At 34.9% G+C, this 14254-nt stretch overlaps 1 protein-coding gene across 1 annotated transcript in view; it reads left to right on the top strand.

The window, feature by feature from the left end:
• NEGR1 (neuronal growth regulator 1) overlaps window positions 1-14254 on the top strand; it is an 831724-nt gene that overhangs the window by 476098 nt on the left and 341372 nt on the right. Inside the window, exon 3 of the mRNA XM_033115332.1 lies at window positions 6996-7121. Within this exon, the coding sequence (XP_032971223.1) occupies window positions 6996-7121 (126 nt within the window). The remainder of the gene's footprint in view (window positions 1-6995; window positions 7122-14254) is intronic.

Raw genomic sequence — 14254 nt, 5'->3', positions numbered from 1 at the left:
TCAGTAAGGAATTCACAAATTGGGCAAGTGTGCATTTACAAGTCACGCTCGGATATTTTTTCCTCCTTTCACTATCTGAGTGATGGAAAGGGGGAGAAGCCATAGAAATTTCTGAAATGTCATAAACCATAAAATGTCAGTTATAGTCTATGAGCTGGAGAAAACAATGTTGCTAGTTAGATGCAAGCCAGGAAACCATCAAGCACCCACTAGCAAACCAATTTAGAAAAAAGAAAAAATTCATGAAAGAATTTCTTCTCTCAGTTTGAGAATAGCACCTTTTCCAAGAGGTTTGTTATACAATGTGGATCTGCCTTCACTTTTCTGTGGGCTGGCCAAGACTGAAAAGCAAAATGCCAGCTTAGGGAAAAGGAAAACTGTTCTTTTGAGATTGCCAGCCATTTCCAGATGTGGGAGTGCAAAAAAAGCCAATTCTCCCAAGATTTATAGTTATGTCTAGCTTGTTGACTCAAGCAGTTTGGAAAATCTGCAGAGATGGTTTATTTGAACTAAACCGGTCTCCAAGTCTTTGGAGAGAGAGCGGGAGGTGAAAAAGCCGAAATAATATGTACATAGTCTTGGAGTCAAATCCTTTTGACCCTAAATTTTCATAACTTTTCAAGTAAAAAATAAATAAGTAAATAACCAACGCATACAGTACTGCCTAAGATGTGACAGCCCATTCTGTTGAAAATAAATTTATATGATTATTGCCCAATTATTTCTCTGTGAGTTTGCACAGCGACATCTTTAGTAGGCAATGAAATAGAAAAATACTGTTATTTTAAGTGAGTTAAAAGGGATACTGAATCCCCAAACTCAGAGAATCTTTGACAAAGTCGCACAGGACCCATGATACTATAATTACATTTTCACTATATTCTCAGAATTTTTATTATATCACCCTCACCGTGGTATGAAATTCTACAGGAAATCTTCTTAAAGAAGTCGAAGAAATACGAGCTTAGTACATGATAGAAAAATAAAACAAATATTTGTTGACTATCCCATAGGTGTCAGGCCCTTTTCTAGGTGCTGGTGATAGATACGCTGTTGAATAAAACGGACCTTCCTACCAAAGGACTTTACTTAACGTTCTGTGAAGAGAAGACAGGCAATAAACAAGTAAAGACTTAAAAAACAATGACATTGACAGATTGTGAAGGATACGACAACAAAGAAACTGTAAGAAGATGAGGAGTGAGTAGGGACAGATGGTTGTGGGAACAAGTGGTTATTTCAACAAGATACATACCCAGGAAAATTGATCTCGTTTTAAGATGATCAGTGTCATCAATGACATGATGAAATTTTAACCTTTCAGCATTTATTCTGAAATTTACATTTCAGTGTTTCTATTCAGCGGTAAGTTTTTGGGGTGGAGGAATTCACTGTGGAGAGAGTTTGGTCAATCAGGATACCAAAGAGATGGGATCACTTTTATTTTTATTTCTTATTTGGCCTAGAAAACATGTTTGAAGCACGGATCTAGTGACTGTGTCCATGATTCAAATAGATATGTTAAAACTTTTAAAGGCTTTTGTTAATGAGCCTGTAACTTCAGAGAGTGAGTGGGAAGACATTCAGTATCCTTTCCTATAAAACACTCGTTTAATTTTACACCCGTGACTAAGGAAGCAGGTGGGTTTTGTGCCCACAATATTGTAGTTACAATAAATGCAGAACTGAAGTTTTTCCATAATCTGTGACTATGTGACTAAATAAATGTTACATGTATTAGATTAAATAAATACTCCATCCAGCTTTTAGCCCTGGCAGCCTAAAGAAGACCTCCAAAATGGATTGGTATCTGTAGTGTTTCATGGACTATTACAACTTAAGAACTCGATGGGGCATTTAATTGATTCCAGTGAGCCAGTGTAAATTTAAAGATCCAAATAGTCCATGTCTTGAATTTGCAGTTAAGATAACCATCAAATACATCTTCTGAGGGTTCTCAATATCATGTGACCCAACCTCACATCTCTTGCAACTTAGCGTAGGTATAAACTCTGTTTTCTTTATTGTTTCTGAAAATCATCTGTACAAACTTTTAATGTAATAAAACACCATGCTCATATGACTCTTGTGATGTATAGATTAGTCACCCTTGTGTCGAGTTCTCAAATTTTTACAGTTATGTTCCAGACTACAAGATAAATTCTTGGAAGAAATTCAAGTTAAATCTGTGAAGGCTGTTCGTTAAACAAACAAAACATTTATTTGTATAGCTCAGAAAATACATACACAACAGCAGCAACAACAAAAATCACGCAGCCTCTCACAAACTCAACTGCTCATTATAATACAAATGGTAAGGAAGAACACCAAATGGTTGGCTGTGTGGAAATCATTAGTATTTGGTCTGGATATGTATTCTGAGATTTTCCTTACTGACACTACTTCATACCCTGCCTGATAACATTATGACAGATGATTCAAATCGGGAAGGCTGCTGGGGCGGGGCCGGCTGCATAAATTTTTAGTGAAAGCGAAACCAATAAGAGAGTTCAATTACCTTTAGTGAATCTAAATCTATAGATACATTTAAATATGCACCATCATCCCATCATGAAATCAACTGAATAGGAGTTGAAAATAAGGTGTTAAGTAGCAGTTGTATCTGAAGCCTGTGAATAATTAAAGGCAGGTTATTAATTTGACAGATCAAGAGTGATTACTTTAAATGTATATGTGAATTTTAAAAAAAAACTTTGCACCCTGACACAACCTTTCAATCTACTTCCAACCTCTGTTGTCTAGAAAGTTTCCAATGCTTTATGATCTCTTTAACTGGTGACACACAACAAATAATTATGAATACAGTTGTAAAGTCTTGTATATCCCCAATTAGAGTCTCATTAGGAGAGATAGTCTGTGACTTGGTATGAAATCTGGAACTTCTTTACTGTTTTTATTTATGGTGTCATGGTGATGACGACAGTGATGATAATGTTATAATCATTATTTCCTGCAAATTAAGCAAGTTTACATTTAGATGAATAATTTACTTCCTTATTACTCTGCTCCAGGTCATAAATACTTAAATAATGTATACAAAAATGCAAAACACTTACTAAAAAATCTGTAGTTATTTAGTGACTTAAAATTATTCAATTGGTTAAACATATTTTCTCATTTTTAAAGAAATCATTTAAGTTAAATTTCTAAAGGAAAGAACTTGAGAAAATTTGAAATAAAGTATATAGAAAAGGAACATATATCTAGAGTAGTAGTAAGTTCTTTTAACTCTCCTCATTTTTCTTTCATTCTAAGCAACTGCACAGAATATTGGACACAGCATAAGACACATTGCTTTGTTATTTAGAAAGCTCCAGAGTCCTTCCCACCTGTGTACATGCATCATTTATATACAGGCTGTAACACAGGAACAGCTACCGAAACTGGATGGTCTTAAGAGGCCTGAGACATTACCATTGCTCCTTCCTTCTACGATCTGAAGTAGAAGCATCTCTTTTTTCGTCCATTTTACCTTGGCCTGGTGCTCCCTGGAATCATCCCAAACCCTCCCCCAGTATTTTACCTTATTCTGGAAGCAGAGCTGACAATACTTCGATTTATGTTGTCCTACATTGAGGTTTTTAATAGTTTTTCTTCATCATAAACAGCATCACACCAAATAGCTTTGTGGATAAACTGTCCTACATGATTCACATTAAAAGAAACTAACACTGTGTGTCCACCACCCAGAGTGAGATGATGTATTACAGAATTGTACACTTGAAACCTACTTTACTAACCATTGTCACCCCAATAAACTTTAATTTTAAAAAAAGGAAGAAACTAACATGAAACTAATCTCTGTTGATCTGAACCCAGAAAGCATACCTATTAGATATGTGTTACTCATGTAAAATGGTAAAGGAAAATATGGGAAATATTTGGCTCTCCTTTTAGTTACTTACCTATCTGCCTCCTTCTTATAATTTTAAGTTCCTTGTGGACAAAGATTATGCTTTGAAATTTTTGCATTTTCTGTGAGTCCAGAATTATTCCTTTCATAATACTCAGTAAAAGTTGGAAGTCGTCAACTGAATATGCAATGGCTTTGAGTACTCAGTGGCACAACACCTGTTTTTGCCTCCACAAGCTACAGTGCATGTGAAGGATTTCATTGGTCCTCTTTACACACAGTATCTGCAGTCGACAGGTGATGCATGCTAGGGGGAAGAGCCTTGCCAAAGGGATATCCCCTAACTAACACCCTCTTTCCAGATGTTTCTTCCCTGTGGCATATTCTGAATTATGAAGCCTCAGGAGGTGATTGCAATCACTGAGATGACATGTCACACCTGGAATTCAACACTCTTCTCCCACTACACAATTTCACATAGTTAAATGTCAAATCTATGTTGATTGCTAAGGAACTTTTGTTTCTCTGTGAAGTCAAATGTTGTGCTTAATATTAGTTTACCACTCATGTTTAGTACTTGCAGTATACCGTGTTTCCCCGAATATAAGACCTATCTGGACAATCAGCTCTAATGCATCTTTTGGAGCAAAAATTAATATTAATGTGAACCATGTAAGACAGTTTATGCACAAATTGTTTCTTATAGTAAAATAAGACCAGGTCTATGTAATATAACAATATAATATAATATAATATAATATAATATAATATAATATAATATAATATAATATAATATAGTATAATACCAGGTCTAATAGAATATAATATAATTATAATATAATAAAAAACCGGGTCTTAATGAAACTAAACGACTTTAAGATCAGATAGAATTGACAAAATAATGTAATTGAGAGGATAGAATGCATGATCTTATGACACTCAATCATTTCTCTTAAATATACACAACCACTGTATAAAGCTGTATCAGTTATATGTTTGAAATATATAAATAAACTAGCCAGGCTAAACTAATACCTGTGTACTATCTTCTATATAAATGAGGAATTTGCTATGTAACTTGTTCTTCTATTTCCTTAATAATGGGCATTAGTATGCACCGTGTTTCCCAGAAAATAAGTCCTCGTCGAATGAGTCTTTTGGAGCAAAAATTAATATAATTAATTTTTAGTAAGACCGGGTCTTTAATGTAATATAATATAATATAATATAATATAATACTGGGTCTTATATTAATTTTTGCCCCAAAAGGTGCATTAGAGCTGATTATCCAACTAGGTCTTATTTTTGGGGAAACAGGATATGTATTTGTGTATGTTTGAGTGTGTATACATTCACACATATGCATATGTGTATTTCATAGTTTACTATATCAAACTATATATACCTACATCCACCTAGCCAAATGGTATTCTTGTTTAACGTTCTAAGTTTATTTTTATTAACTTCCTGTTCACCAGTAGTAAGTCGTTCACATTTTTCCCTGCTTCTATGGTATTTCAATGTCTGTATTTCTGTTCTGTTTCAGTTAAGCTAAAAAGAGTCTTCTGTTTGAAATGGTTTTTAATTTTTTTTATTATTATTATTATTTGCCTGAGAAGAGCTCACTGAAGAGTTTAATGATGATATGTTTTAAATGCCAATTAAAATATGTCATTTAGAAACACTTACCATGGTGTGTCACTTAGGAATAAGCCTTTTCCTCAACCATTGCAACAGTAACATATAATGGAATGCTGTATATTTGTAATTATCATCCTAGATTTTCTTGTAGCAGAGTTATGGTTCCGTTAAAAAATCAAAGATGATATTCAAAGTATGGGTAATTTAATTTATACTTATAACAGATTTTAGTTACTGTTTTTTTAAATAACGGTGGAAACATCTCTTGCGTAAAGAAACCCTAAGAATGTAACAGTTAAAAAAAAAAAACCAGTAAAATAACACATTTTTCTAATAATAATCAAGGTATCTAATTGCAATTTATTTAGCTTTGATATGGAACTTCAATATACTGTAATTTTTATATAGTAAACCAAAACTTAGGGCACTGGCCAGTCATATATACTATAAAAGTGAAGAAGTTCTGAGAGCAGTTTTAAGGCATGGGAAAAGGGCAACACTGAAATTAAGTGCAATATCATCTATATCTTTTAAGACATCCAATAATAAAAGCTAACACTGATTCCAGGTGCTTTTCGACATCATTAAACATATACTGACTTATTTAATGTTCACAGCAGCTGTATATGGTCTGTATTATTATGATCTCCAGCTTTCAGATGATGAACTAAAGCTGAGATAGATCAAGTAACTTGTCCTAAATAACACACTAGCTAGTAGAGGGCCCGGGGTTAATATCCATGTTGTTTGAAGATTAAATGAGACCATCTGGTATTTGAGAGAATATGGACACTTTAATCCTGGAAGTTAATTTAGGGATTTATTTTTCTACCCAAATTCCCAAAGTGTATTCCATCATCACTAGTTTCACCAACTGCTCTGGGATAAAAGCTTCCATAGTCTAATACATCAGGGGTAGGGGGGAAACATAATATTTTCCCCTTCACTTTTGGAGATTTTTAGTGGGCAAAACAGAGTTTCTAAGAAATCCCCAAATGAAGAGACCTGTTTCAATCAGCGGTTTCCAGCCCACTATTTGGCAGATAGAACATTGAGGCTCAAAATACCTTTGGACCCCGAAATCTTACCTCCCAATCCTGTACATGTTTTACCTTACTCGGCTCTTAAATCACTATGTGGGCATAACTGTTCTGCTATTTTAATGTTCTTCCAGGTTTCCATTTTTATTTAATCATTTTAACAAGGAAACCATCATTATAGTGAAGATACATAGACAGAGGAGGCAGATTGGCTATATCTTAGTATACATAAGAGAAAGTATCCCCAGTAAAAATTCAATTTAAGAAATGTTTAAGCTTTTTTGTTATTAAATATTCCACTCATCCTGAAATATTTAATAACTGAAAATTAGAGAAAAATAAACCAATCAACTGAAAGAAAAAAAACACACAAAACTCTAGGAAAGTAGTGAGGATGTACAGAATCTGTTTTCTGACCACTGCATGTTTTCCCATTTCAGTTCCTCCGAAGATATATGACATCTCAAATGATATGACCATCAATGAAGGAACCAATGTCACCCTCACTTGCTTGGCCACTGGGAAGCCAGAGCCTTCCATTTCATGGCGGCACATCTCCCCGTCAGGTAAAGGAGAAGTATATCAGTGTTGTCTGTGCTTTTCAATATTTTCCTGTAACCTTCCACATTCAGAACTTAAGAGGCAGCTTCTCTTTTACATCTTACTCATGAGGTTGGCAGGATGTGTCTTTTTGTACTAAACACACTGTAGCTCACAAAAGTCAAATGAACATTGTATGTCCGAGCCCAGGATAGAACCTACATCTCTTTATTCTTAGTCAAGGTTATTTTCATTTTAGTATACTGTAGATCACAAATCAACAGACAGAAGACTCAAATGATGGAAATATCACAAGAGAAAGAACTTCGTTTAAATGTTTAAGGCGTTTATTCAATAGGCATTCACATGTTAATAGATCCTCATGAACTGCTAAGGTAATCAGGGGAGTAAGAAATAATACAAATTATGAGGTCGTTGGGTCTAATTTGAAAATGTGGTTCAGAATTAAGGATCGGGTAGTTAGAATTAAATTTTAACTGAAGAGGGGTCTAAAAACTCAAGAGTTTAAGTAACTTATACAAGATCAAACAAGTAGGTGAAATTAAGGGATATAACATATTTATGGGTTTGTGGTGCTTCTGCTGCAGTGTGAATACTCCTACAGAGGAAGTCGAGGGTAATCATCATCAAAACCCTTCTGTTTTCACAGCCACAACTCCAACAGAACCATCAATTTGTGTAAAATTTAAATATTTGAACTACAGAGCTTTGAGTGTACCATGGAAGTGTGGGTAATGATTTTAATGAATAGGATACCACATTTCAGATAATAAAATTTTATTTAATTTATTTTATATATATTTTTAGTGAAAATAGCTCCAACAAAGCTAGTACGATGAAATTACTTTTAAAGAAATCAGAAAGGCACATTTTATGTAGGCATAAAAAGAGTACGCTTAGAACATCTATTTTATCGGCTAATGCTTTCTTTAATATCACTTATGCTTAAGTGTCTTTCAGTTTCCTCATTTATGCAGTAGACTAATGAAACTAACTCACATCATATGCTTAATATCACTATTAATGTGAGGGAAAAATCAATATAACAGCAGTATACACTTATATAATATGCATTATGGCCCTTACAATATTTCTGAAGCATGAGTGTGCTCTTGACTGCTAACGCTTCACTTCCTCGAGTGGCTACAGAACCATAAAACTGTTATGTGAGCACTGAATTAGTGACCGGAATCTATGTGGGTGTGAGACAAACCCAGGGATAGCAGTTAGGATACATGTGCTCCTATCTCAACTTCCCTATTCACCAGTTCAGCCAACCTTAGTGCAAATCCCTTAGCCTCAGTGATTCTCAGCTAGTTTTCTACTTTCCAAAAATCAAATGATAATAATCCCTGGCTATTGTGAGACCCAAAAAGATAACAGGCGTAAATGTGCTTTAACAAATATAAGATGATATGCAAATGTATGATTCTTAATCATCTTTCCAGTGATTTAAATCTGATATGGTAATATAATTTTTGTAAGAACGAAGCACATAATCTTCATCTTTATATAATTTAAGATTAATATTTTGGACTTAACTCTCCTGCTTTGCAATGCTTGTTATTATGCATATTCTTCTTTTTTGAGTGCTTGGATACATTTTAGTTTAATTAAATAGCATGAATGTTGGTTAGTGAAGTTATTAGAATAATGATGATGGATAACATCATGAAGCTGAAGGAAGACAGATTGGGTTTATAAGTTAAACTGTGTATAGATTTGTTTTCCTGATCCTGCCAAACTGCAAATTAGTAAAATTAGCATAAATATTAACTATTATCCAATAAATAGCTAGACAAGGCTGATATTTTTATTAATGCTTCCAATAGTTTCAAATTATAATTTGTTAATGATCTATATTCAAATGCACAACACTGTGGAATTTCTGCTTTAAGTAACATGTCTGATAATTCTATTAGCTTTTTCCAACTTATGTATTTATATTTGAATACAAAATTATAATTCACAGAATTATTATTCACCGATCTGTTTATATTTTACCTAAAAATAACAATATGTTGGATATTCTCCTCTTTTCTTCTGCTATACCACATAAGAAATGTGGTTCAAAACAGTAGTCACCACATGAACAGGGTTTAGTGTTAAAAATAGGTGTAGATATACAGTTTAACCTTAAACAATGTGGGTTTTAGCAGTGTCGACTCCGCACATTCAAAAATCTGCTTATAACTTTTCACTCCCTCAACATGTAAATTGTCCCTGGGTTATCTGTTGGGAATTTGTTCCAAGACCCACCATGGACGCCAAAGTTCACAGACATCCAAGTCCCCTATATAAAATGGAAAAGATGAATGCGTACAGTGGGCCCTTAGCATCTGTGGACTCCTAACTGCAAATTAAAATTAGTACAGATATTTATTGAAAAAAAATCATGTATAAGTAGACCCATGTAGTTCAAACTCGTGTTGTTCAACGGTCATCTGTATTCCCTGTCAGCATTAGAAACAATGGCTAGTTTATGTACATGTGTGATTTGTTTATATCCTTTTATCAGTATCTTTGGCAATTCTTGCCAACTCATTCATGGTCTTTTCTATTAGGTGGTGTAAAAGTAATTGCACTTTTTGCAATTATTTTTAACCTTTTAAACCGCAATTGTGTTTGCACAAAACTAATAGTTTTAAAAGTCAATAGGGATGTCTGGTCACAGAATGATAGCTCCACAGAGCTTCTCCCTAATCTACAAAACAATTAGGTTGTGGGTTCAACCACATCACAGACATTACCTGAGCCAGTTGGAGTTGCCATTCCACCTGTTAGTTCAAACAACTCAGTGTATGTTCCCCTAAAATATCTCTCCTAAGAAGTTTCTGGATATATGAGCTTCCTTAGAGTTTACATACCAATGATTCCTTTCTATTGTTTTTTTTTTCTATTCTATATTTAGGAATTAATTTCACATTTATGTTTAAAAATTATTTCAGAAATCATACAAAGAACGTACTATATCCTTTACTCGGTCTCCTATATAATCATTTCTCCCATTTGCTTCATTGTTTGCTATGTGTAGAGTATGTAGAAAAAATACGTGTACGTATATTTTTTTCATTGAATCATTTGAGAGCTACCTGTATGTATCATGCCCTTTTCTCCCTCGTTGCGTCCTGCGACGAGGGTTGTGGGGAGCAAGGAGGGCGGTGCAGGGTTAAGAAAAGACAGTAGCCATGAATAGACTGCAAGCGGGGCCAAGGGACTCCAGCTTCAGGACTGGGCCCTGAATTGGGCCTACACATTAGCTTTTATTAGTTAGGTGAGGATAAAGCTCGTCAATCTCAAGATCTGTGAATTCCATACATCATAATAGGAAACTGATTCAAGCCAATCACACTTGACTGCAGGCAGCTGAACCAGAAGTCTCAGGATGTCTGTACTTCCCCAAGGGACACAACCTTTATGCATATGAATAGATGGAGAGCACATCATTGAATCTCTTCCCCTGCAGGTTGTGGGAAGAAATGCAGCCACAGAGGCAGAGGCTCTCCTTAACCGGGGGAAGGTGGGGGACTGTGCCCACCTCTATGAACCCCTTGGATTCTGTTGGTCCCCACTGGACTGCACCTGGCTTGAGTTGTCCCCTCCCACCCCCCTGCCCCCCCATGGGGAATCTTACTCGTCATTGGCTGACCAGCCATCTTTCTGGGGTCAAACAGGGAGACTTAAGGTGCAAGCACAAAGGTGAAGCAAAGTCCCTGAAAGGATCCCTCTCACAGACTCTCCTTTCTTTAGGGGCAGGTACGAAGAGACAGACAGGTAGGCTGCTGCGTGGCAACACTCCCTAGTTATTGCAGTGTGCATTTCTGAAGAATTAGGATATTCTCTGACATAACCACATTGCAGTTTTCAACTTTCATACATTTAACATTGTTATCATACTTTTATTCTACTCTACATATTCCAATTGTGTCAACGGATCGAATAACATCCTTTATAGAATTTATTTTCCTCTAGTACAGAATCCAAGTATTGCATTTAATTGTCATACCACATTAGTCTTCTTTAGCCTGGAAATTTTTTCCTTAGTCTTTGTTTGTCACTACTAGAACATTGACATTTTTCAAAAATGCATGTACCTCTTTTTAAAAATAGAACATTTCTCATTTTTGGTTTTACTCATGTTTCCTCATGATTAGATTCTAGTTATGCCCACCTGGAAATAAATAAATGAAGTTGTAGCCTTCTCAAGGAATGATATCCAGAGGCACAGTATATCCATCTGTTCCTCATTTGTGATGTTAATTTTGATTACGAATCAAGGTGTTGTCTGATTTCTGCACTGTATAGTTACTTTTTCTTTCTTCCCCATGCTACCAATAAGCAGCAGGGGGAAGATTTGAAGAGCTTAACATGTAAATACCTGCTACTTGTCAACCTTACCCTTAGATTTAGCATTATCAGTGATTCTTTTGTGAACCAATCTTAACCCTAATGATTACAAAAGATGAATTTTCTAGTTTAGGCAATCCTTCTACTTTTACCAATTAGCACTTGGCATTCTGCTGTTAACAAGAACCTCACTTTCCCCTATTTGTTATTCATTTGGTTATTTATTTATTAGCTTATTATGACATAGACTCATAGATTCCTGACTTGTAAAAATTGTTATAATTCATTACTGTTTTTAACTATTTTGATGCTTAAATTGTCCCTGATTTGGCCAGTGGGGGTTACTTTATTCTGATTCCTGTCTCCTTGTGATATGCCCCCGTCTTTTTTTTTCTTCTTTAACTCATTCATACTTTCCTGCATGACGAAGTACGCCAGGCTCATCTTGCATCTTTCCTTCCCCAGCTCTGGAATCAACCATTTCACTTTACTGCACATGATTAGACACCTACACGTAGGGTTAGTATCATTATATATTAGTATAAAATAGATAACTGTTGATTGGCAAATTATAGCAAACTTATCAGAGCCTCAGAGGTCTAGGCTACTTCCTGTGATTTTTCTATTAACCACAAGACCTTATGTAACCTCACTGCAAAGGATAGACCATAATTTATTTGGTTTTATCTAACAAGTGTGGAACAGGGGCAGGCATGTAGCACATATATAAAAGTGCATATAGAATTAATAGGAAAAATATTTATATCAAGGAAATTTTAAGGGGGAAATTGTTCTATCCCTAGAGATTTAGATAGGTTCATACATTTTTATTTACCAGAGAACCTATTATATTGACTAATCTCTGACTGGGTCCTATCTATTTAGAAAAATTTTTAGGTTTTCTGAAAATTCCTAACATAAGGGTTATGATTCCCTTTAATTCCTACCAGTAATTTCTTATAAATCAGATGGTACCAGAATAGCATAGAGATTAAGTTCATGAAATTTGATGTCAATCAGAATTGGATTTGAAACCCACATCTTCCTTTTACCAACTGTAAGATCTTAGACAAAATTAACTTCTTTCCACTTAAAGTATAAAATGGTGATAATAATTATACCCAATTCACAGAAGTGCTATGAGGACTAAATAGAATAGTATAGAATATTGAACAAATTTTATGACTTAGAGTCAATATTCCATAATATTAACTATTAATGAGCTACTGAAATGTGTTTGAATTTTTGACCAAATAAAATCTCCAACCCTCTGTCTGAAATGGAGGGGCCTGTTTACAGCTCTTAAATGCAATTCAGAGAGCTGTTGTCAAATGAGGGTATTATGAAGTTAAAAATCACTTTGAGCTTCTGGAGAACATTGACAAGTTTACATAAGCCATCTCATTTTGCATATAAAGACAAAATAAAAATTTTAATTACACATTTTATTAACAAATCTAGAGTCAGTCAGAAAAAATAGGAAAGGTTAAAAGATAAATTTTAAAATAATAGTTTACATGTAACAAATATCTAGGCATTTTAAAGGCCTCTGTCTAAGTTTTACTTGTTATTCATTGCTGTTTATCTTAATCTCTGTTTCCTAGTTTATACCTATTCTTTGCTATCTGAAATTCCCAGAGATGTTCTCTCTCTATCCTGCTAGTGTTTATTATCTGACAAAGATACTATTTTGGTTCTGAAACTAAAATATGAGCATAAATAATGGCTGTATGTCTCAAACTCTTTGTTGTCTAATTTCCATATGCCTAACGCCTTTTGATGGATATTCTCTCCCTAATTATCTAAAGCACTTAAGACTGTTACCTAACTCAAGGTAAAGCCTGTTCAGTGAAGCCACCTTTCTTCTGTTACGTTCTGGATTCCATCACTTCCCATTTTTCAGATCTTTATTCCACTGGATATCCTCTTTAACCTCTTACCTTCTGTTGATTCCATACTGTCCACATTTAAACAGGCTCAAGTTGCTCTTTTCTGAAATGAGTCCTTCACGGATTACTTTTGTTTAGTAAACAATTATTGAGCACTTATAAAGGAGAATGCAAACAAGTGGTCAGAGATGTAGGAATACATACAGAAAGCCATGATTTTGAGAAACCAAAAAGGAAAACGTTTCCCGCAGCAGTGAATGGTGACCAATGTAAATCAGGTCAAATAGGAGCCAATACTTACCTGTGGGTTAGGTTATTTGGTGATCATCATGAAAATTCAGTGGCATAATGGGCCAGAAACTCAATTGTGGAGGATTAAAAGCAAATGAGCAGTGAAGAACTAGATGTGGAGGCAAAACTGCATCCAGTTAGTCTAGGTGGAAATTTGATTTCTCAACTTTCACACATATTGTATCTGTTGTTAGAAATATCCCCTGTCCCTTCTTCCAATTGACAAACTCCCAATCATCCCACAATGTTTTATGAAACCATTCTAAGCATCCCAGGAAAAGTCAGTTGCTTTTTCTTCCATAGTTGCATAGTACCTTGTGCTGAGTGGAACTCATTCTTGGAATTGTAGTCTTTGGCTTTGTTTGTCTGCAGCCTTATGGGACAGGAAACTTCTAATGTCAGGAAGCAGTGTCTATTCACTATTATATCACTTGTCTTAGCACAGGACCTGGCACAAAGTATGGGCTCCATAAATATTGTGAAACTAATGAATGCTGCTCTCTGTCCTTGCTTTCTACATGACTTCTGTGAACTAGAAATTCAAATCCGAAAAGAGAAAACATGGTAGTGACACAAGAATTCCTTTCTGATGTTTCTCTGTTACCCCTATC

The sequence above is a fragment of the Rhinolophus ferrumequinum genome, chromosome 9, assembly GCF_004115265.2.
Source record: "Rhinolophus ferrumequinum isolate MPI-CBG mRhiFer1 chromosome 9, mRhiFer1_v1.p, whole genome shotgun sequence".
Classification (NCBI taxonomy): domain Eukaryota; kingdom Metazoa; phylum Chordata; class Mammalia; order Chiroptera; family Rhinolophidae; genus Rhinolophus; species Rhinolophus ferrumequinum.
The sequence above is the reverse complement of the archived record's forward strand: the minus strand, read 5'-3'. Positions and strand labels throughout refer to the sequence as shown.